The sequence below is a fragment of the Sus scrofa genome, chromosome 16 (genome assembly GCF_000003025.6).
Source record: "Sus scrofa isolate TJ Tabasco breed Duroc chromosome 16, Sscrofa11.1, whole genome shotgun sequence".
NCBI classification, from domain to species: Eukaryota; Metazoa; Chordata; class Mammalia; order Artiodactyla; family Suidae; genus Sus; species Sus scrofa.
The window spans coordinates 20,557,130-20,582,360 of record NC_010458.4 but is presented as its reverse complement, the minus strand read 5'-3'; the positions used below and the strand labels follow the sequence as shown (position 1 = coordinate 20,582,360).

Genomic DNA, 25,231 nt, shown 5'->3' with positions numbered 1-25,231 from the left:
CAGGTAGAGACCACCTTCAGATGCCTGGTGACCTGATCAGCCTCTTGGCCCCAGAAGCGCTTGCCTTTCCTGACCCAAGAGGATTAAGTCATGGGTGAAGAAAAGAAAATTCCACAAGCAGAGGAGATGGGAACAAATAGCCCCACCGCAGCTGCCCAGGCTGTGCTGCAGCCCAGGGAAAGCCTAGCCATTCGTTCTGAGCCTTTTCCTGGACTTTGAAGTGAGCCCTTTATGTGAAGAGGAGAATTTCCGCACAAAGTCGACTCCAAATACAGCTATGAAAGGACCAAGCTCCCAGGGGTAATATCTGCAGAGCCAAGATTCACTGGCATTCTACATTCAGCTTCATCTTGCCTTTGGGAATTTGGGATGAATTGGGATAAAAATAAATATTTTTAATAACATATTCTCCAGAGAAATCTGATCCAGGCATTCCTAGTGGCTCAGCGGTAACAAACCCAAGTAGTATCCATGAGGATGCAGGTTCAACCCCTGGCCTCGCTCTGCGGGTCATGGATCTGGTGTTGCCATGAGCTGTGGTGTGGGTCTCAGACTCAGCTCATATCCAGTGTTGCTGCGGCTGTGGCTGTGGTGTAGGCCAGCAGCTATAGCTCTGATTCAACCCCTAGCCTGGGAACTTCTATATACCGCAGGTGCAGCCCTTAAAAAAGACATCCGATCCAGCAATTAATGGCTTTATTTAATTTTAAGGGGAGAGCGATTGAGGGAAAGAGAAGAGCATTGATTGCTTGAGTTGCTTTTTGCTTCTCTAGGGAATAATGTCTTTAATTATTCAAACGCCAGATATAAAATATTTTTTAAATGTATTTACAGACAAGCCGCCAGCCTCTTCCCGTGAGGAAGTAAATCAAATCCTGATGGACTGCAAATGCATGGGGCTGCTGATTGGCAGAGGTGGCATTTTTTCTCAGGTAAGAAAAAGGCTGGTATTTACCTATCAGTTTAGGTAGGCATCACCTTGATGTCCCAATGCTGGTCCCTTTTCTTCATGTCTATGTTTGAGGACCCAGTTCAATTTCCTCTAGCCTTAGTGCTCAGATTTCAAAACAAAGGGACAGTGAAGCCCTTGGGCCACTAGAGGGCGCTGTGTTAAATGGCTTGGTTACCAAGGTTCTGGAACAGATACAGAGCACAGTCCAACAAGGCAGAAACCAGCCGTGCAGAAAAACCAGCGGACTCACAGGATAGGTCACATGGTATTATAAGTTATACATAAATAGTGCGTCTCATGTTTGAATTAGTTCTAATCCCTGGAAGAACAAGCCTCGTCATTTTTAACCCAGCCCTGGGCTCTGACTCTGTGAACCCCAAGCCTGCTAAGCCTCAGGGGCCGCTGTAGCCAAGAGTAACGTCACAGTGCTGGCAGGCCCAGGTGACCCTGCAGGAGAGGTGGGGACCACCCTGGCTGGGTCCCTAACGCAGAACTCAAAATCAGCCACTCTGGGTGCTCTTCGCCCTCAGGCTGGGAGAGGCAGAGACCAAGCTCTTCCCTGTCCCCTTCCTGGGAAAGCCAAGTGCAGCCCCACAGTTGGGACCTGGGGTGTCCCTGCCCTTTGCAAATCAGCTATACTTCAATAAAACAAATAAAATAAAATAAAATGTAAAGTAACCCAAACTGGAAAGAAAAAAAAAAAACATAGCAAACAAAACCAGATTGATCACTTTTGCTGGGAAATGCTCAGTGAGTTTTTTTCTAGTCCTGCTCCAGATGTTGTTCTGTATGAATCAAACAGAGCAATTTAATGATGGAAAAACCCTAAGATGGGCAACTTGTAAAGACATAAACCAATTCATTGTTTACTCGCTTAGTTACCTTAGTTACCCAGCACACACTTAAGTGCTAGGTAGCTGTTGCTATGCTGGATACTGGAGCTGTGATGATAAAGATGCGTCCCTTCTTCCATGGCGCCAGCAGAAGAGAAAGACATAAACAGAAAATTATGACACAATATAGTAAGCGCATTGATAGCTATAAAAGGGGTGGTATAGAAGGAAAGAGAAAAGACTCCTAAGCCAGACTTCCTGGCTAAGCTGAGCCTTAAAGAATGAGATAAACACTCAAAGCATAGGTAGAAACATGGCAGCGTGCGAAGAGCTGCCAGCACGGCTGGAGCTGGAGACTCAAGGCAGTGCTTCGTAATGGCGAGAAGACTTCCCACTTGTCAACACACACTTTCCATGTATTGATTCACGTAATGCTCTCAACAAGCCTATGAAATAAGTACTATGATTGTCCTTATTTTATAGATGAAGGAAAAGAGGCACGGAGAGGTTACGTAAATTACCCACATCACACAGCTAGTAAGTGGCAAGCAGATCCAGGATCCAAATTCAGGCACTCTGATTCCCGACTCTGTCCTCTGAGGAGGGTGAACCTGAGGGGACAAGACTAGAGGCAAGGAGCCCAGATGGGGGCTGATGATGCTGTTTGAACTTGAACAGCTGCAGTAGGGATAGAGGAGACGCTGGAAGGACAATCTGGAAGTGAAATGCAGGGAACTTGGGTATGAAGGAAGAGGGAGAGTCAAGAATGAAACCCTTGTTCTGACTTGGTACAGGGAGCTCGAGGATGAGTTCAGCTTTGAACTTGCTCCCTTTTTCTATAGACAAGTCCACAGCTCAGAGGAAAGAACCACTGAGGACCACTCTTTGGGGGTCATCAGCACGGAAGTGATGAGAGGAGGAAATCTCCTGGGATGGCGTCTAGTGGGACGTCCAGCAAGATGAGGATAAACATCTGGGTCACACCAGCATTTAAAGGAAAGATGGAATAGAAGTACCCAGGTGGAGACAAAACAGGGCGGAGAGGTTCAAGGAGAGTGTGGAGTCAGGAAAGCAAGAGAGTGGAAGGTGCTGGAAGGGGGAGGGGCCGAAGTGCCAAGTGTAGCCGAAACGGCCAGGAAGGCGAAGGACTGGGTGGTGCACTTCGCAGGCGACTGGCAGCGTTAGCCAGAGTGGAGCCAGAAGGTTGATGGGTTGGAAACCAGACTGAGGGAGGGCAGAGTGAAAACAAATGGCCAATAGCATCGACCGGTCTTTTTAGTAAGTTTGATAAAAGGCAGGATAGTGTTTGTCCTGTAGCTGGACAGACCAGAAGGGTCAACCCAATCTTATTTGGATTTGGTTTGGTTAGGAGAGCTTTCCACCTGCTTGTTCGTCGGCTGAGGGGAAGTTGCCGAGAAGACAGGATGCGAGAGAACACAGGGATGTTTCCCAGAGGGAAGCTGATGGGGTATCAAGGGCCAAAAGCACAGGTGGCAAATTTGGAGTTGAATAGTAGACACACCTCGTTCTCTGAACCTTCAGGCAAGAATACAAGAAGACAGGCGGGGATGTGGTGAACGGACTTGTGGTTGCCAAGGGGGAAGGTGAGGGAGTGGGATGGACAGGGAGTTTGGGGTTAGTAGATGCCAACTATTGCATTTAGAATGGATAAGCAATGAGGTCCTGCTCTACAGCCCAGGGAACTGTGTCTAGTTCTTGGGATAGACCATGAGGGAAGATAATATAAGAAGAGGAATGTATATATATGCATGACTGGGTCACTTTGCTGTACAGCAGAAATCGGCACAACCTTGGAAATCAACTGTACTCCAATCAGAAAAAATAAAAAAAATAAAGAATCCATGTAGATCCAGTTAACGAATCCGATAGAATAGCTTGGCCTTGCTCACTGGGTTAACGATCCGGCGTTGCCGTGAGCTGTGGTGTAGGTTGCAGACGCGGCTCGGATCCCACGTTGCTGTGGCTCTGGCGTAGGCCGGTGGCTACAGCTCCGATTCAACCCCTAGCCTGGGAACCTCCATATGCCGCGGGAGCGGCCCAAGAACCAAGAGATAGCAACAACAACAACAACAAAAAGACAAAAAGACAAAAAAAAAAAATAAAGAATCCATGTGGGAACAAGCAGGTTTATAGACAGGTCTTGCCTCCCAACGTCTGAGAGGCACAAGGCAAGATGGTCAATGAGGCAGAGTGAGAGGTACAGGGTTGAGCAAGGAGACGGAGAAGAATGGCAGTTAGAAGAGGAAGGACGGTGACGGAAGGGTGCAACCATTCAGGGCACCAGCAGAGCAGAGGGCTGCTTTTCTGGCCATGTCAGTCTGCCCGGTGTGGTTTTCTCCACCACTTCTCAGCTCTCGAGGTTGGAGCAAAGCAGTTTAATTACAGCCCGATCGGGCTGGGGCTTTGCCGTGTGGGTGCAGCAGCAGAAGGGGAGAGATGCCGGCAAGGCAAGGGGGCGGGTAAGGGGAAAGTTCACATCATCCACCCACCGTGTGCTCCACGCTGCGTAGGAAAGAGAGGCCGAGAGCCAAGTGGGGTGACAGAGCTGAAGGTAATGGCGGGATGAGGGGACTAAAGTTTCATGAAAAGGCAGAGCAATGGGAATCAGAAACTGGAGGTTTTCTAGTGAAGAGGGGGCTCGTGGCACGGGTCTTGGGTGCAGCAGGCGCAGGGGGTACAGATGCAGGTTCCACGAGTGGTGGCAGTCCCAGAACTGAGACGCCAGTTTATTGGGTCACGGAGGGACCCACAGGAACACGGAGTCAACCTCGGTGATGGCACACGTGGAGTGTGGATAGGGGCCTAAGACCTTCGTGGTAGTGGGGGAAGGACCAGCAGGTGGCAAAAACGAAAAGGGGCAGAGCAGATGATGCTACAATGTTTACAAGGATAGAGGATGAGGGAGTTCCCTGGTGGCTCAGTGGGTTAAGGATCTGGAGTTGTCACTGCTGTGACGCGGGTTGATGCTGAAGGTTTGAGTCCCTGTCCCGAGAATGTCCACATGCTATGGGCGCAGCCAAAAAAATTTTTTTTAATAAAAAATAAGTAAAATAAAAAGACTGGAGAGTGAATGGCCTGGATACAGCACTGGGGAGGGAGGAGACCAGCCCCTGAGGGCCATACAGGAATGTCCTGAAAACATTGGATTCTTAGTCCAGGGCGTTTCCTTGAAGTCGCATTGGAGTCTATGACACCCTGTTGCTGTATTTCCTTTGTCTCCTCAGACGTTCCGCATTGCACCCTCGATGTGCATCACTAAACCAGAAGTCGATTTTGCGGTGGAAGTATTCCGTTCGGCCTTAATCCAACACATGGAGAGAAGAGCTAAATAAATACCTTTTAAATAAAAAAATCACAAGCCTCAAGAACTTCCCACTTAGGCTCAAGAGTGAATTTGAGAAATTCCAGAACCACTGGTGTTAGTTGTAAGTAGTTGACTGCCTCGCAGTCGTATTTGTTAACGGAGCCTCTGTTATCCTGAGAAAGCCGTCCTTTAGGAATGGGTGTCTCTCCCTAGCTCAGAAGTAGATCCTAATTAGTCTAGGTTACTTATGGTCGTTTGATTCCCTTTGTGGTAACAGTTTAGGCCTGATATGTGACACGATTCCTGAAGGAGAATCTCTTGATGGAGGTGCCTTCAGGGAAAGTTTCTTCATCTTTTGCTTTTCATCTCTGGAAGAGATGTCCTTTTTCTTGCACTGAAGAGTCCTATATCAGGATGGGACTGTTCCAGCCATGCAGCCACATTGTGGCCAGGGCTTATTTGCTGAGGTTGGAGGATAGAAGGAAGCTGAGTCCTTAGTGATGTCAGTGGGCACTGATTTAACCAATCCTGGAGCCACCTTACCTTGGGGCTTCTTGTTATATGGGATAATAAATCAATACATTGCACAAGGCTTTTGTTTGTTTGTTTGTTTGTTTTTGTCTTTTTAGGGCCACACCAGTGGCATATGGAGGTTCCCAGGCTAGGGGTCTAATTGGAGCTACAGCCACCAGCCACAGCCACAGCAATGCCAGATCCCAGCCGTGTCTGAGATCTACACCACAGCTCACGGAAATGCTGGATCCTTAACCCCCTGAGTGAGGCCAGGGATCGAACCTGCAACCTCATGGTTCCTGGTTGGATTCGTTTCCGCTGCACCATGATGGGAACTCCACAAGCCTTTTGGATTTAAGTTTTCTATCATTGCAGCCATAAGCATCCTGAGAAACAATGCAGAAAATACCCTGTGTACATAGCTGTCCTCTCCTATAACTCCCATCAGAGCCTTCTCTGTTTCCACTGCCATCATCCCACCTGGACTAAACCCTTGTTACTCCCATTGCAATAGTCTCCAAGAACAGAATTTCCCAAACTTCAGTCATTAGGATGCACATCCATAGTGGGGTTTTTTCGCCATATGTGTACACCACTTGTCTTAAAATTGACTTACATTTTCCCTTTATTTGACTTTTTTTACTTAGATGTATTTGAGAGTAACATTTCTATAATTATAATAAATGAGAAATCAGTACTACTTGTCACAACTGGAAAGTGATCATAAAATAGAATGAACACAAACAGTGTCATTCCACGTAGCAAAACACAGTTGCTTGCAGATGTTCTCAGCCTGAGGCTTGTTCTCTCTTTGTTCAAAAGGGAGCTTAGAGAGTATCTGAGGGCTGTTAAAAAATACTGGCAAGCTGAGACCTTTTCCTTAACACAAGTGGAAGAAGATCCACAGAACTGAATAGGAAGTAACTTTCTCAGTGTGCAGTTCAATGTTTATTTAAGCTGTGTTCCTGTTTGAAGCCATGTCCTAAGGGTCTACCCGCAAGGTGTCCATTGCACTGAGACATCACGGCCAGATTTGACTTCCCTGGGCATTGATTTAGGCATGGCATTCCCTTGCACAAAACCTCCAGTGGCTCCCCACTGTCCCCTGGATAAGATTAAAACCCCTTAACAAGGAGCTCAATGCCCTTAGGTATCCAATATCCAAACAGAGCCAACACTTTAGAAACGATTGTTTTGACACAGTGGAAAGATGATTGGATGATTGGGTTATAAGCCAAATAACCTGACTTCGGACTCATTGATTTGCTGGAGATGACCTTGGGCAAGACATTTAACCCCTTTTTAACCTCATTTTTTCCCCAAGCATATCAATACTTGTCCTTCCTACCTCCTGAGTTGTCTTGGGAATCAAGTAAGCTAATAAAGTGCTTGCCAACTACTGAACTATGCAAATGGCAAGTGCTTTCCTCCCACCTGCGTTTCCCTTCTTTCTTCACTACAAAACCCCCCAAGAGCAACTCTTGGGCTCCAGTAGACTTCCTAGCCTCCATGCTTCAACAACTAGGACCTCGTTCTGTTAGAGCAGGCAGATAGTTAGGCATGAGCAGAAAAGGTGGGCACAGGGCCAGATGGCAGGAAACCATGCATCATGCAAACAGCAAAGTCTATGGGTGAACAAAGAAAAAGCCGGATCCTCCAGACTGATAGGAAACCACATATTTTGGGTGATAAGTGTCCTGGTGGCAGACAAAGAAAGGTGGAAAAGGGCATGACTCTCCAGGGTAATGTAACTGCTCTCCAGTGAGCAATGTAACCTGTTGCTCATTGTGCCCTTATTATAATAAAATTATAATAAAATTAGCTATGCAGATAAGAAGTACCCATCAAACACTGACGCCATGACACTTCCGATAAAACCAAATAAGGACAAAAATCCCTCCTCTTCCCTTCTGGAGGGTGGCGCAGGGGTGAAAATTAAGGAATAAGACCCCCAAACCCCACCTTCCCAGTGAATATCCTGCCCATACAATTGGATGTCCCATATAACCGGTGTGCCAAAAAACCCAGGGCAGCTGCTTGCCTTTCTGCCCACCTCTCCTGAAGAGATGTATTTCTCACTTAAATAAATCCTCCCTTTTCTTCCTCAATTTCCATCTTGCTTCTGAATTCCTTCTGCAACAAGACAAGAACCTAACCTTCGGGAACAGTTCTCTCCTCTCATTCCTTGGCAACTGCCTTCTCAAAAGGCCACCAGTGACTTCCTTATGGCCAATGCCGAAGTTTCCTGTGAATGTTCTTTCCAACCAACTGCTCCCTTTTGAATACGATATCTTGGCTTCTGCAGTGTGGTCCTTCTATCTCAGATGGTACCTACTCAGTCTCCCCTGGCCACTCCTCCACCACATGTTTCTGTCCTGGGCCATTTCTTCCCTCTGTGTCTCCCATTTGACTATACTGATGACTTCCAAATACTCAACCTTTTTTCTAAACCTCAATTCCAAGATCCTAGCTGTCTGGACACCTTCACGTGGACGTCACAAGGACACTTCAAAGTCCTAACACAAAACACACTAAGTAGCTCTCCTAACAATGAATTCTTTTTCTTTTTTTTTTTTTTTTTTTCTTGTTGCCATTTCTTGGGCTGCTCCCACAGCATATGGAGGTTCCCAGGCTGGGGGTCAAATCGGAGCTGTAGCTGCCAGCCTACGCCAGAGCCACAGCAACACAGATCCGAGCCACGTCTGCGACCTACACCACAGCTCACGGCAACGCCAGATTCTTAACCCACTGAGCAAGGGCAGGGATCGAACCTGCAACCTCATGGTTCCTAGTCGGATTCGTTAACCACTGTGCCATGACGGGAACTCCTTTTTTTTTTTTTTTTTTTTTTTTTTTGGCTTTTCCAGGGCCGCTCCTGCGGCATATGGAGGTTCCCAGGCTAGGGGTCTAATCGAAGCTGTAGCCACCAGCTTATGTCACAGCCACAGCAACGTGGGATCCCAGCCACATCTTCGACCCACACCACAGCTCATAGCAACGCCGGATCCTTAACCCACTGAGCGAGGCCAGGGATCAAACCCGTAACCTCATGGTTCCTAGTCGATTTGTTAACTACTGAGCCACGATGGGAACTCCCTGCCATGAATTCTTAATGATGAGACTTTTGTCTCAGGCTTGTAATTTAGGGTATTATTTCTCTCCAAGTTATCTTTTTGCCTTTTATATGACTAAGTCTCACAAATACTTTTCTCCAACATAATTTTCCCAATGTGGCTCATTTATACCAAAACTGCTTTAATTGCCGGTGTGGGGGGTGGGGTGTTATCTTCTCTCCTAAACTATTTAAACTGCCTCCTAGCTGGGATTCTGGACTCCTTCCCAATCTATTCTTTATACTGATCTCAAAGTCACTTAATTGAGGTATAAATATGATCGCATCTCTCATCTCTTGAAGCCTTTGAGGGCTCCAAATGGCCCATTAAACAAAGTCCAAACTCCAACTATTTTGGCATTCAAAAGCCTTCACAATTTGGCCCCAGACCAAGTTTTCAAGCTTTATTCCCACTGTTCTTTATTCCCATATCATGCACATTGGTGCTTTGCTTCTATAGTTCACTCTACAGTGAATGTTCTTCCTCTCTTTTGAGTGGAAATTACAGAATTGGGGACATTGGATGAGAAAGCCAACACTTCCTCGTTATTCTTCACAGCTTTCCCATTTTCATGTTTCTTTTCTTTTACGACAAAGGAAAAGGGAGAAACATTGAAAACACTATTTGTGATACCCATTTAGACATTTAGTAAAATATAAAGAGAAAACAATAAGACACAAATTTAAGACAAAACCAAAACCAAAAAAAAAAACAAGTTTTCATGCTTAGACCAAGATCCCCACCAGGACACCCTCTCCTGGAAAAACTGGGGGGGCTGAGGGACGTAAGCGTTCAGATAAATTTGCAGGACATTCTCCATGTGGCTTCCTGTGTCTTAGAAGATTTTGCACATCTAGGAGTGTATCGTTCGTCTCCCACCTCCAGCAGCCCTTGTAGAGCAAAAGCCAGCCATGGAATTCGGAAACAAGCCAGGTCCTGGGTCCCATTTCTTGATACCAAGTTTGCATGACTCCATCCTAGTGCCTGTGGATCAGGAGAAATCACTCCTCTGTTCGTGAAGAGCAGCTGGGGATTTAAGATGCGTAAGCCCTGGGAGGCCTGGGGCAGGCAGGGCAAACAGTGTGTCCGTAGGGCACGCATTCATTTCTTTCCCTGGTGTATAAGCACGATGGATTCCTGTTCTTTCCATCTGGAACGAACCATGGGTAGGAGTTTAGCACCATTTCTTGCCCTTCCATTTTCTGCTCTGCCCACAGGAGGTGGGATGTAAGCCAGCTTACATAAGGCCAGAAGCCCACATGCTTGCCAAGCTCTTTTTTACTTCCTTTCATGTTGAAACTGCCTAAAGTGGAGATAAGGAACACTCGACTCGAGTCAACGTTTTTTCCCACACGAGGAACCACATATTGACAGTTAATCATGTCATGAGAATATAACATTACAGTGTTGGCAGCTGTTTAAAAACTTTTGAAATGACAATCCACTCAGGAGGGCGTAATTCCAAAACACAGCACGCTTTGGTTATACCATCAATAATAGTTATTATACAGAGATGTCAAATAACATTGGATAATACAGTGATAAACTATGTCCTGGTGTTATAAAGCTCCAGCTTTTACATCGGCATATTTTTTAAACTTTCTAGTAATTCAACGTAACCTCACAGGGTAGCTCTAAACTATGAGAGGGCTTGACTCTTCTTCCACCTGTAAACCCCACTTAAATCACATCAGCAGTGGCCACTCCATTGTCACTTAAGGCCGGAGCATCACAACCATGGTTCAGAAGCAGATTTGAGGACTCTGGACCCTGCAGTAGCTCCAGTTAATTAAATGAGCTGAAGCCTCATTTCCCCAGAGGCATGAGCAGTAAAAATGGTACAGCTCTGCCCATTAAACAGGGAGATAGCAGAATACACCACCACAAAGAAGCTCAACAAAAGCCATAGGACCACCTCACTTAGTAAGAGTGTAGACACAGAACCAGGGCCCAGTTGCACCAGTCCCTTTAAGCTGAGTTCAGATAAAGGTGGGATGACCTGGTCTGACTGGTGGCAGATGGAAGAAGAGTTTGGCAGAACTGAAGGCATGCTGGTCATCCAGCGCAGAAAACAGAAGGAGATGTCAAGCACACCATTTAAGCAAGAACGGGTTGGGGAGGGTCCCTGCAGACGGCAGCTAATGAAAACACAAACTTGGAATTAGATGAGAAAAAAACGATGCCACCGAGGGAGCCTGTGTAAGCTCTCCACTTGATTTGTTCCGGGCAAATTAACCTCTCTGAGCTGAAGCGTCCTTGGGTCCAAAAAGAGGAACCCTTGCGGGAAGGTTTAAAATAAGCAAATACAGGAGTTCCTGTTGTGGCTCAGAGGTTAATGAACCTGACTGGCATCCATGAGGACACAGGTGTGATCCATGGCCTCTCTCAGTGGGTTAAGGATCCGGCATTGCCCTGAGCTGCAGTGTAGGTAGCAGATGTGGCATGGATCTTGCACTGCTGTGGCTGTGGTGTAGGCCGGCAGCTGTAGCTCTGATTGGACCCCTCGCCTGGGAACCTCCATATGCTGAGGTGCGGCCCTAAAAAGAGAGAAAGACCAAAAAAATAAAATAAAATAAAATAAGCAAATGTACTGGCAGCTGCTCAATTAATATTAACTCTTTCATTTGAATCACTTTTCTTTTGATACAGAACTTCCTTTGTTGAACTTGGTTCTCACCACCTTGAGATAATGTTGTTTCCTGCATAAACATCTTATCCCCTGACCGACTCTAAAGTCCTGGCAGGGTGACTTTCTCTTCTCCATCCTCATATACGTCAGTCCTGACACAGCGCCCCTCCCAGAAAGGCAAAAACGAACTCACAATGGTGCTATGTGCATTTTATCCATAGATGCTACAGTCTCACCAATAGTTTATGGTAGCAAATAGCTCATCTGAAATTAACAGTTAGCCATCTGATAGGCGTGTGTGTGTGTGTTCAGAAATATTAAATATATATAGAAACATAATTAGAAGCACAAAATATATAAAGACATATGTATTTAGAAATACAATATAGGAGTTCCCGTCGTGGCACAGTGGTTAGCGAATCCGACTAGGAACCATGAGGTTGCAGGTTCGATCCCTGCCCTTGCTCAGTGGGTTAAGAATCTGGCGTTGCCGTGAGCTGTGGTGTAGGTCACAGACATGGTTTGGATCCCGCGTTGCTGTGGCTGTGGTGTAGGCCAGCGGCTACAGCTCCGATTCGACCCCTAGCCTGGGAACCTCCATATGTCACAGGTGCAGCCCTAGAAAAGGCAAAAAGACAAAAAAAAAAAAAAAAAAGAAAAGAAATATAATACATATGCATTTAGAATGTTGGTAATAAAGTAGCAAAGATAAACTTAGAAAAGGAAACCACTCTTGGATGGATTGTGTGGCCATAATAGCCTCAGGAGGGATCAAGCAGCTTCCCAGGGGTCTCTCCTTCATTCTCCAAGGGGGAGGGTTACGGTTCTCTGAGCTCTCCTCAGGCCCCCAGTCACACCCCTGCCCTTCTCACTCTCAGAAATGACTGTCATTTATCAGAAAGACATTGAAAATATCCAGCAAGGATTCTGATCACACACTCCTGCTTAGTACCTACCATCTAAGGCCTCCGCACAGCTCTGTCTCTGGGTCGAGCCCCAGCCTGTGCCCCTGCATCTTTTTCTGGTTTCTGTGTGCCCAGCATGCTGGCCCCAGCCTGTCTCAGAGCTGCTGCACCATGTCTCTTGAGGCAGGAGATGGATGGGCTCCAGGCTAGACATTTACAACTATCCTATTTATACTTCACTACAAATATAATAATAGGAACAGAGTAAATAGCTGGACTTTGACTCCTGCAGACGCTTGGAAAGAAAGGTAATGGCAGGGGCAGAGAGGGCGAAGCCCTGCTTGGGTAAAAGGTCAAAAGGTCACATCTTTCTCATCCTTGGGGTCAGGGAGACCCTGATTACACATGCTCAGGAAGGCTCCTTGGAGGTGAAAAAGGAGAGAGCTCTACCCCATAATAAGTGCTGTGACTATTCCCATAAACCCATGCGCTGGAATCCATCTTGGCTGAAAGATGCACATGCATATCGGGAGGGACCTGGCTTCAATCGGATGTGAGAAACAAGGCAAGACAATTGGGATAGGAGAACAAAGACCCAGAAAAACTGCCTTTATATAAGTGATTTTTTTTTTTTTCTTTTTAGGGCTACACTCACGGCACATGGAGTGTCCCAGGCTAGAGGTCAAATTGGAGCTGTCGCTGCTGGCCTGCACCACAGCCACAGCAAGCAGATCTGGGCTGCGTCTGCAACCTACACCATAGCTCACGGCCACACTGGATCCCTAACCCACTGAGGGAGGCCAGGGATCGAACCTGAGTCTTCATGGTTGCTAGTCAGATTCATTTCCACTAAGCCGCGACAGAAACTCATATATAAGTGATTTAAATCATCCCTTTGGCTTGCTCCCCACTGACGGGGGCATTCATACGCCTGAGTGGCCTGTTTGCTTCTAAACTGTTTCCCTGTACTCTCCCACATGTGCTGTGCTTATAATAAATAATAAACTTTGCGCCTGTTTTGACAGTTTCTGCCTCCTCAAGACATTCTTGGTTTCAACAGAGGCAAGACCAGGGCAGCTCTGTTTTTAGCCTCTAACTCCTGGGGGTCTAGCAGCTAGGATTCCTGGCTTTCACAACCAGGCTGCCCAAGTTTAATTCCTGAGGAAATTAAAGGAAATTAAGATCTTGCTTCAAGCCGGTCTCACTGCTGCCTCCCGGAGCCCCCAGGCTCCTTCACCTGCTACGGCTTTCTCACCCTTCGCAGAGTCAACAACCACCTTCCCAGTCAGGTTATTATTTTACAAGAACCTCCCCCAACCCTGTATAGTCTCTGTGGTCTTGCTGCTTGAATGTATCACTCTCTACTGGGTTTTCAGCTTCTACATTCCTCTTTCTTCTTCCTCTCAGCCTAAAGTCGCACCCCTCCTTCCCATTTAAAAAAATCTTCTTGGAGTTCCCGTTGTGGCTTAGTGGGTTAAGAACCTAATGTAGTGTCTGTGAGGACACAGATTCGATCCCTAGCCTCGCTCAGTGGGTTAAGGATCCGGCATTGCTGCAAGCTGCGGTGTAGGTCGGCAGCTGCAGCTCTGACTCAACCCCTAGCCCGGCAACATCCATATGCCATTGGGTGCAGCCATACAAAGAAAAAATATATTGAAGCATCTATCCTTTCCTAAAAGTGATGCTGCTGAGGAAAACGTGTGGGGCACTGCCACATCAATTCCTCAGTGCCACCCTCAGTACCCTGCAGGCTGACTTCCATGAACCTATTCGTGCAAAAGTGACTCTAACTCCTGTGATGGTTAATTGTAATGTGACGCCTTGACTGGGCCATGGGATGCCAGTTATCTTATAAGCATTATTTCTGGGTGTGTCTGTGAGGGGTTCTCGGAGGAGACTGGCACTTGGATTGATGGCAGATGACCTTCCCAAGGTGAGTGGGCATCATACAGTGTGTGAAGACTTCGAAAGATTGGATTCACCCTCTCTGCCTGATCGTGTAAGCTTGAACATCCTTCTCCTCCTGCCCTCAGCATTCTCCAGCCTTCAGACCCCCACTGAAATCTATGCCATCAGCCCCTGAGGCTCTCAGGCCTTCAAACTGCACCACTGGCTCTCCTGAGTCTCCAGCTCATGGAAGAGAGACCAGGGAACTTCTCAGCCTCCATAGCTGCATGAGCCAGTACCTTATAATCTAGATATAGAAAACATATAGAGCTATAGCTATAGTTACATAGCTTTATATATGCATCGCTAGACACTGTATACACAAATTTATATCATTATATACATAGCTATATACATACTGTTTCTGTTTCACTGAAAAAAAAACCCTAATATATTCTTCCAACAGCCAAATTCAACAGAAAAGCTTAGCATCTCTATGGCAGCTGAAACTATTGGTCACTTCTTGTCCCTTTTTTTTTTTTCCCCACAGCCTTTCATTCTCTTCCCACCTCTTTAGTCCTTGTCATTTTCACACATTGGTTTTTGTTTTGTTCTCAAGCATTAGTTCTCTTAATGCTGCTGTACCCCGGGGATTTTTATCTCAACCTTTTTTCCCATCTCCGTATACTTTACCTGGGTGATTTCATCCATTTTCCATGATGGCTTTACTAGCTAGATGCTGAATTGTCAAACACAGCTCCAGGGCAACCTCCTTCTGGCCCACAGACTCACATTATCAGCCACTCCCTGAACATTTTCCCCTGGGTACCTCCTGCTTTCTCCTCCTCCTCCCTGGAGCACTTCTGCTCCCCTGGCCTCAGGAGGTAATGACTGAATCAACTACCTTCTTGCCACAAGTGGCTGGTACTTTTTTTTTGGCTTTTTAAGGCCGCACCCGCAGCATATGCAAGTTCCCAGGCTAGGGGTCGAATCGGAGCTGTAGCTGCCAGCCTACACCACAGCCACAGCAACGTGGGATCCCAGCCACGTCTGCAACCTACACCACAGCTCATGGCAGTGCCAGGTCATTAACCCACTGAGTGAGGCCAGGGATCGAACCTGCATCCTCATGGATACTAGTCAGATTTGTTTCCACTGAGCCACAACGGGAACCCCACCCCCCACCCCCTGCCAAGCCAGGCTTAACCAAGCTCTGGTTCTTTCTTGCCTCCCTGCCATCCTTTTGGGCTGCCTCATTCCCCCTGATGACAGCTTTCCTGCCTCCTCTAACTGCCCGGCCCTGGCTGTCATGGAGGATTGGGAGTCTCCTTGCTGGCCCTTGGCACACTCTGGGACTTTCTTGTCCTATTCATTGCTCTGCCCCTTCCTTGTCACATTGCCCAGCCTGACAGTCATTACCCCATCCTTACCCACACGAGAGTTAAGCGGCCGGCGGTTCCTGTTACCTAACTCTTTCTCTGCTCCAGCTACAAGTCCCAACTTGGAGGCATCACTGATTGCCACTTGAGGCACATTTTTAAAAAGCAAGGAGGTAGGAGGAGAGAGTGAAATTATGCCAAAATAAAATATTGTTAGGAATTTTTTTCTTCCTGTGATGGTACTGGGGACGAGGAACCTCCATGTAGTGAGGTGTCATTAAAAACCACTGTTCCAGCTGAAATGGTGTCCAGCTGGTTCCACTCGGCAGTGCCACACACCAGGCTCTGGCCCCAGGGGCCTGACTCATGCTCCTCGGTGGTCCTGTTTCAGTTCCACCAACCTGGGCACAAGGGTCCTCCTTATTCTTGGTAACATCCTTGGAGTCAATTCTTAGACCTGGGAGCATCTCCAGTAAGCCCCCTGATTCCTTCTTTTGAGCAATAGCCTCCCCTCCACCCTCTTTTTCTTTCTTTTTTTTTTTTTTTTTTTTTTTTTTGTCTTTGTGTCTTTTTGCAGCATATGGAGGTTCCCAGGCTAGGGGTCGAATCAGAGCTGTAGCTGCCAGCCTACACCACAGCCACAGCAACACCAGATCCCTAATCCACTGAGCAAGGCCAGGGATGGAACCCGCAACCTCATCGTTCCTAGTCGGATTCGTTTCCGCTGCACTATGACAGGAATTCCCCTCCATCCTCTTTTTAGCAGGGAGCTCCTTCCTTTCCAGGAGCATTGCTTTCCTCTACCCGGTCCCCTCTTCTCACAATTCTTCAAGCAGAACCTTTCCACCCAGAATCAACTTCTGCCTTACCCTTGGAACCTGCCAGAGAGATTGTGAAGAGAAGAGGTGGGTTTTGGTACAAAGAAGCAAGGTGTATTTTCATTCAACCCTTTTAATGCAGCAAAGAAAGGAAAGAAAACAGTTTAGTTTCTGTATTAAAGTTTGACAGATTTAGATTGTGCCACTCTTGAAAATATCTTTCAGAATTGCATGCTGCCTAGGTACACAGTTTTAAAAGAACATATTAGAAAAAGAAGGACAAAGTTGGAAAAGTAACATTTCCTAATTTAAAAACTCACTACAAAGCTACAGTATGAAAAGAGTGTGGTACCAGCCTAAGGTTGCGCATATAAACAAGTAGGATACAATAGAGAACTGAAAATAAATCCTCTCATATACATCAATTAATTTTTTTTTGGTCTTTTTGTCTTTTTTAGGGCCACACCTGTGGCATATAGAGGTTCCCAGGCTAGGGGTCTAATCGGAGCTGTAGCCACACCAGAGGCACAGCAATGCTGGATCCCAGCCGCATCTGTGACCTACACCACAGCTCACCGCTACGCCGGATCTTTAACCCACTGAGCGAGGATAGGGATAGAATCCACAGCCTCATGGTTCCTAGTCGGATTTGTTTCTGCTGTGCTAGGACAGGAACTCCTATGATCAATTAATTTTTGGCAAAGGTGCCAAGATCACTCAATGCAGAAAGGATAATCTTTTCAACAAATTGTTCTGGGAAAATGGATTATCCACACGCAGAAGAATGAAGTTCAAGTCTTCCTTTACAATGTATACAAGAATTATTCCCAAATGAATTAGAGGCTTAAACCTAAGAGAAAACTATAAAACTCTTAGGAGAAAATATAAGTAAAAAAATCATCATGACATCAGATTGGGCAATGATTTCTTAGATGAAGCAAGAAAAGAAAAAATAGATAAATTGGGCCTATTCAAAATTTAAAAATTTTGTATATTAAAGAGCACTATTAAGAGAGTGAAAGGACAGCCCACAGAATGGGGATAACATGTTTCTAAAATCATATATCCGATAATGGCTAAATATCCAGAATATATAAAGAACTCTTACAATCCAACAATAACAATAACAACAAAACACTCACTTCAGAAATGGGCGGAAGACTCTTTTTTTCCGTGCTGCCGTGTTGCTTGCGGTTAAAAGGGCCACAGTCTTAGAGGACAGACGCCCCAGTTATGCACAAGCTTGTGCTCTGGCACTGTAGCCTGCAAAAGACTTGAAGAGACAGTTCTCCAAAGATGATAAACAAATGACCAATAAGCACATGAAAAAACGCTCAACATCACTGGCCATTAGGAAGTGCAAATCGAAATCATAGTGAACTACCACTTACACCCATTAGGATGGCAATTATTAAAATTAAAAAAATCAGCAGAAAATAACAAGTGCTGGCAAGGATATGTAGAGATGGGAGCTCTTGTGCATTGCTGGTGGAAATGTTTTCCATTAAGGAAAACAGCGTGGTAGTTCCCCCAAAAGTTAAACATAGAATTTCTGTATGATTCAGCAGTTCTGCTTTGGAGTGTAGATCCAAAAGAATTGAAAGCAAGAATTCAAACAGATATTCGCACAACATGTTCATAGCAGCATAGTTTAGAATTGCCAAAAGATGGAAACAATTCCTGTGCTACCAGTGGATGCATGAATAAACAAAATGTGGCCTATGGACACAATGGAAGAGTATTCCATCTTAAAAAGGAAGAAAATGCTGATACATGCTGAAATACGGACGACCCTTGAAAACATTATGCTAACTGTAACAAGCCAGTCACCGAAGGATACAGTGCAAATATTTATATATGGCGCCTAGAGTAGGCAAATTCATAGACATGGGAAGTACAGCAGAGGTGCCCAAGAGTTGGGGGGAGCAGGGGAGAAGGGGTGGGAACTTATGTTTAATAGGTCCAAGGTTTGTGTTTGAGGATGATGAAAAAGTTCCGAAACTGGGCAAGAGGTGATAGCCATGCAACATTGTGAATGCGCTTAATGCTACTGAATTGTACACTTAAAAATGGTTCATTTGGCAAACTTTACCATTTTCAAAAAAATGTTCAAAGCTGTCCATGCATGAGAACACTTCTTCCAGTGAGGACAAAGTAAAGGGTGACTAGGGAGATTCTAGGATGCATAAATGAATGGAATGACAAAGAGATTTAGCTGCATTAAAGCAAATAGGCCTCCCTTCTCCATACCTATGTGAGAAAAATGCTCACTGCAGCACAGAGAACTCGTGTCTTTTCTTCACGGATGGTTTTCCTAACACCAGACGTTTAGTCTGCAATCCCTTGAACAAGAAAGGAGCCGAGGCAGTTCTTTTATCTGTAAAGTGAGGAGGTTGAACTAGACCCAGAAGCAGGAAGATCCCTAGCAGCACCGTGTGGTGCTACTCTCTGCAATGGAAAGCAGCAGCGGGGCACGGTAAGGGGGTGTCTATACCTTCTTTCCTGGAAACAGAGTGGAAGTGAGTGGATGTTCTGAACTGGCTTAAGGGCTTTGCAGACTCATTCACCCCTGAGTTCCAAGGTCTCCCGGCAAACATGTGTGTACCTAAGTGGCTGTAAGGATGCTGGAGTGGTACAGATGAACTAGAAAGGGAGTCTCATGGGCCTTCATCCTATCGTGAAGTTTTTGTGGCACATATGACAAAAGATTAAGATGAAGGGGAAATTTTGACTTACTAAAGTCACTATGCATTAAAAATAAAGCTTTGGGCCTTAAGCCTTCTATAGGAGTAACGAATCAATTCCTAAAATTACAAAATAGATTCACTTTTTTTTTTTTCTTCTTAGGGCTGCACTCGTGGCTCATGGAAGTTCCCAGCCTAGAGGTAAAATTGGAGCTGTAGCTGCCAGCCTACACCACAGCTACAGCAATGCCAGATCTGAGCCGCATCTGCAACCTACACCACGGCTCACAGCAACGTTGGATCCTCAACCCACTGAGCAAGGCCAGGGATCGAGCCTGTGTCCTCGTGGATACTAGCCAGATTCATTTCCACTGAGCCACGATGGGAACTCCCAAAATAGATTCATTTTTTAAAAATGCATAGTGATATTATTAGGGGCTTCCCTCCCCAAAGGGTGGTAGGTTTGGGGGGCATTATCGCATTCTCTCCTGAAGTACAGCTGTGCTAATACTGATAGGATGATAAAGAATTAAACTGATAGTTAATTAAGTTTTAAAGAAAATAAGACACTGGGTCTATGAAGCTGAAGTTTCCATTTGAAAAAGGATCAGGGGGTCAAAGCAGGTATCAGCCTTCACAAGTACCCCTGTGTGCCTCCTGGCCTCCCTGCTGTGTGATTTCAGAGGCTGGCCCCCAGCCATAGGCTGGTAAGGAAGGGGTGTATCCTTCCAAAGTTCCATTGTTCTGCTCTTGAGCAGCAGAGAGCAAGTAGCAAACAGAGGAGGAGGTCAGAGGAAGAAAAACTTATGGAGACTGAGGAGATATTGGGAAAGCTTCACGGAAAAGGAATGAAATATTGCCCCAAAGCTCATTTGAGAGGGACTCCCGCTCTGAGTCCCCGGGTTTAGAGGGGTCCCATTCCGGCCTTCCCTGGACTGTGCCCTTCTCCAGGGAATAAGGAATCTACATGACCATGAGGTCTAGACCATAATCCGGACTCTCCAGGACCCTGGGAGTCCAGAATCCCCTGGCCAAGTGGCTCCAGGCTCATATGCAGGGTCTACGTGTGTCTCCTCCTGGCGAGGCTGGTTGCAGGGGATTAGATGGAGCTTGGACAGGAGAGCTGGCATTTCTATGCAGATACACACAAGGCAGAATGGAGCTGAAGGTGGGAAGTCGGGGGGGGGGACTGAGAGGTCAGGGGTCATGTCTTTCCATGCCACCTCTTTCTGGGAGGAAAGGCAAGAAATCCGCAAACGCAAAGTTTGAACCTAAACTTTTGGATGCTTCTAAGTTATAATGACCAAGGTAGGAGGATAAAGCATATTTAACTCAATACTTTGTCAGCTTGATTTATAACTGAAACATTTCAACATATGGTGTGTGGGGCTCCATTTGCTCTCCCCCCGCAGGTCCCAGGGATCCGAGGGGTGTGTCTTCAAGTACAGCTTGAAGGAAGGGTAGGATTTGGAAAAGCAGAGAGAAGAGGGAGCGGTTTCAGACAGGTGGGATGTGGGGGACAAAACACACTCCTAGTTTGACTCCCTTGCAGTGTCATTTCTCCAGCTAAGAATGGCTAAGTATATTTAATTAATTCCCACTATATCCTAGAATCGGTGTTCCCAAGCTTTCCCACTCTTCCTGACATTGCCACTTCCAGTACTCCTGCCCGAGGTGGCTTCCTGTCAGCGCAGCACCCAGAACTGAGCAGGGGGTGTGCAGAACAGGACCTCCTGTGTTCTGGACTCTGCCCAGCTCTTACCTGTCCTAAGGGCAGTGGCCATTCCTCTCCACCCAGGCCCACACTGGCACTGCCATCAACACTAATCCCCACTTTATTTCTGCATCTTTTTTTTTTTCTTTTTTCTTTTTAGGGCTGTACCTACGGCGTACAGCTCTGTGCTCTACAGGACAGCAAAAACAGCCTAACAACAAGTGTAAAAAATAGAATGGACATTTCTCTGCTTTTATTTTGGCCACATCCATGGCAGGTGGAAGTTCCCAGGCCAGGGATTGAACCTGAGCCATAGAAGTGACTACAGCAGGTCCTTAACCTGCTGAGGCACCAGGGAACTCCTTTCTTGGCTTTTAAATATGGTTACTCTCAGCTGAGGGTGTCAGGGGATTGGTGACATTTCCAAAGCAAAACGCTTTCCAGTTCTAGTAGAAGTGCTTCATTCTCAACATGTTTCCGTCCTGTCCAGCCCCTTCCCTGAGGGCTACTGAGGAAGCAGACTTTGGGTCTGGGGACTGGAGGAGGTCATAACTGCCTCTGCAGTGGCCCCAAGGGCACTCATGAAATCAAGGCAGGCCAGTGTTCTGGGTCCTCACAGAATGGTGAGGAATTTGAGATCAATTTCAGAGAGGAAGACACTCTGTACAGGGAGATCTGGGTAAAGGGGGATTGGCAACGAAATCCATGTTCCTCGGGACACTCCAGGGGGAAAAGGGAACAGAATAGAGCGCGAGCTAGGATTTAACAGGCATCTGTGCGGCAAGCACGCTGCTAGGCTCTTTGCAACATATCGCATTATTTGAACCACCAACTTACGAAACAGGCTGAAAGCTCTGATGGGAACATGCCAGAGTTAACAAACCTGATGAATTTGGAGCTGGGATTTGAAACCTTGTGGATCTAACTTCAAGACCCCTACTCTCTCCATGCTGATCCTCTGTGTATGTGGAAGAAATATCATCTTTGCCTTTTGGCTTTGAGGCACCTCAAAAGGCTCCCTCGCACGCCTACCTTGATTCTCCAACTGTTGCCATCTCTGAGGACTTACTGTTATCCAAGACGTGAGGAAGGCAGGGTCCCTGGGCAGCAGGACCAGGAAGGTCCCAGGAAGGCTTTATCTGGGCCCACCTCTAGACACCTGAGGGCACTGAACGCTGGAAGCCAGAGATGCCTGGGTTAAAGGCATCTCCAGAGGCGGGTGAGCAGCACAGAAGGTAGCTCTCTCCAGCTGCACAGCTTTCTCTCCAAGTGGCCCAGGCTGCAGAACACACACATCTCAGCTAAAAAGATCCTGCAGGAGTTCCCGCTGTGGTGCAACAGGATCGGCAGAATCTTGGGAGTGCAGGGGCACAGGTTCGACCCTTGGGCCTGGCACAATGACTTAAGGATCCGGTGCTGCCACAGCTGTGGCTTAGGTTGTGACTGCGGCTCGGATCTGATCCCTGGCCCAGGAACTCCATATGCCTCGGGGCGACCAAAAATGAGAAATAAAATAAATAAATAAAGAGCCTGCAGATGGGCCTGCCCACTTAGGACAAGTCTTCTCCTCAATCTCTTTGGAGTGACCTGCCACCTGCGCTGACACCACCCTTTCAAAACCCTGCGCAAGTTTGGACAGAAAGCATATGCATGCAGTACAGGTTTTGTAAAACAATGAGAGAGAGGGCTTTATCTCTAACTGCCCCCCTCCACCGTATTTGGTGGGGAGGCTCCCTGAGCAGGGGGATAGCTCCCTTTAACACAGACTGCTAAAGCAAAAGAGGACCAGGCCCTAGAGATGTTTTCAGCGCTGGCTGATGCTAACTTGTTGCTATTTGTTCAGTGAAGGTACCAAGAAGGCTCAAAAATAAACAGAGCAAAGCTTGAAATGATTAAGATAGTTCATCATCGGTGTTAATAAAACATTCTGGAGTCTCAGTAAATGCCTAAATATTTGGCTGGTCTTGGATAATGTGAAACTGGCATGAGGCTGCTGTGAGGCTCCCACGCTGTCACAGATGGCTGCACAGAACATGTCACAGCCTGTCCCCAACCAACAGCAGTTATCCTAGGACAGGCCTATTTATTCAGAAGAAAATGGTGTTACTCAAAACTATGTTCAATTCTTTCAAGGTTAAGCCCAAGTTTAAAATCGTGTTTCTTTAAGCTGTGTTGTAGAGCATTTCATGGTTTGACCTTGCCACGCTGACATTGTTATTCTCTCAATTACTGTGAATAGAGTATTAGCAGATACACTTTGGGGGGAGGGCAATCTGGCAGGGCAGATCAACACTGGGGTAACCCTTTGACTCAACACTCCCCCTTCTAGAAATGTATCCTAAGTGAGAAAATAAAATACAAGAGGCCTCATACAAAGTCAAGTATAAGATCGTCCATCAGAATGTCTGGTGAAGAACTAGCAAACCTAAATGACCATCAATGATATCAACCACATATACTCATATATCATGCAGCCTTTAAAATGATATTGATATATAACAGGTGACATCAAACTTGTGCATACTGAATGGAAAAGTTCTATAAAACACTATCTTATTTAGAGGACAAGTTCAGTTTTTAAAAAAGTGTCTTTAGGAGTTCCCGTCGTGGTGCAGTGGTTAACGAATCTGACTAGGAACCATGAGGTTGCGGGTTCGGTCCCTGCCCTTGCTCAGTGGGTTAGTGATCCGGCGTTGCCGTGGCTGTGGTGTAGGCCGGCGGCTACAGCTCCGATTTGACCCCTAGCCTGGGACCTCCATGTGCCGTGGGAGCGGCCCAAGAAATAGCAAAAAAAAGTGTCTTTAGGAGGTTCCCATCATGGCTCAGCAGTAACGAACCTGACTAGTATCCATGAGAAGATGGGGTTTGATCCCTGGTCTTGCTCAGTGGGTTAAGGATCCAGCATTGCCATGAGCTTCGGTGTAGATTGTAGATGTGGCTCGGATCCCACGTTGCTGTGGCTGTGGTGCAGGCTGGCAGCTGCAGCACCAATTCGACCCCTAGCCTGCTTTCATATGCCACACATGCGGCCCTAAAAAGGAAAAAAAGGGGTCTTTAGCTGCCTAGAAACAGTTTTGGAAGTACAAAGAAAAATGCTGGTATGTGTGCGATTTCAGGTGTTTTTCTTCTATTATTCTGAATGTTTTGCAAAGAACATTTTATAATCCCATTATTAAAAAACCACACACAATTTTCAAAGTAATAAACATGAAGTCAGTTTTTAAAAAGCAGCTGTTCCTTTCTGAACGATGAAGGTCAAACCTTAAAGTAAAGATGACAAATGGTCCCTGACAGTCCTGCCAGGAACACAGAAGCATGACCTCTAAGACACTCAAAGAGAATTCCCAGCTGAGCAATCCTGCAGATTAGAAATCTCACTGTGGGAATTACAACGTCCTCACTGCAAACAGAGGTGTCCTAAAAACAAGGAAAGAGCTTCAAAGTGAGCCCGAATGGCCAGGACAGATGGAGGGTGGCATAAGCTTGCTTATCAGAGACCTCATCAAGCCGTTGGGCTCCTCTGCAACGATCCCCAGCCCAGGACCCTGCTGTCACTCGGGGACCCACCCCCCCATCATGAGCGGGCATCCTTCTGCGACATTTGTAACAGAGAGCCCTGACTAGAAGGTCACAGGAACAGGGAGTTTGCTACATCACAAGGGACCGATTCCGCTACTGGTTGGAACTGTTGGAAATTCTGCTTCATATGTGCTGAGACGGCTGCTACCTCACCTACAAAAGTGTGAGTTGTTATTAGATTTGAAAATAAGTACCTGAAGAAATATATAAACTATATACCATTTTATTTGAATGCTGAGAGATACCCTGACCTTTTTCTTTTTAGCAACTGTTAGACACTTTCTCTGAGCGGTATTCAAACGATTTTTAGTGCAAAGGATAATTTGAGCCTTTTGTATTTTCAGAAGACACTTTGTTCTGAAAGGACATAACTGATGTTGGGGCCCTGACTCATTTTAATGGCAAAGTAATTATCTGTACAAATGCACTGAGTCTTCTCACATTATTAGGATCACTGATCGTCAAGACAGTTCATGGTGTCACACCACATTGAAATACTGTAATTTCAGCTTTAGCCTATAAAAATTGTTCCATTTGAGCCAGAAATAATTTCAACATATGCAACAGTACTATATATATATATGAGCTGCCTTTGTGGCGCAGTGGAAACAAATCCGACTAGGAACCATGAGGTTGTGGGTTCAATCCCTGGCCTCGCTCGGTGGGTTAGGGATCCAGCATTGCTCTGAGCTATGGTGTAGGTCTCAGACACGGCTCGGATCTGGCATTGCTGTGGCTCTGGCATAGGCTGGTGGCAACAGCTCCAACTGGACCCCTAGCCTGGGAACCTCCATATGCTGTAGGTATGGCCCTCAAAAGACAAAAGACAAAAAAAATATATATAGATATAGATAAACCATAGGATCAATATAATCATTGATTCTTCTCCAAATTACTTCA

At 46.2% G+C, this 25,231-nt stretch overlaps 1 protein-coding gene across 1 annotated transcript in view; it reads left to right on the top strand.

The window, feature by feature from the left end:
* Nucleotides 1-5,700, top strand: part of AGXT2 (alanine--glyoxylate aminotransferase 2) — a 40,348-nt gene extending 34,648 nt beyond the window's left edge. Inside the window, 3 exon segments of the mRNA NM_001244884.1 lie at nt 835-855; nt 858-932; nt 5,031-5,700. Coding sequence (NP_001231813.1) covers nt 835-855; nt 858-932; nt 5,031-5,138 — 204 coding nt within the window. The 3' untranslated portion in view covers nt 5,139-5,700.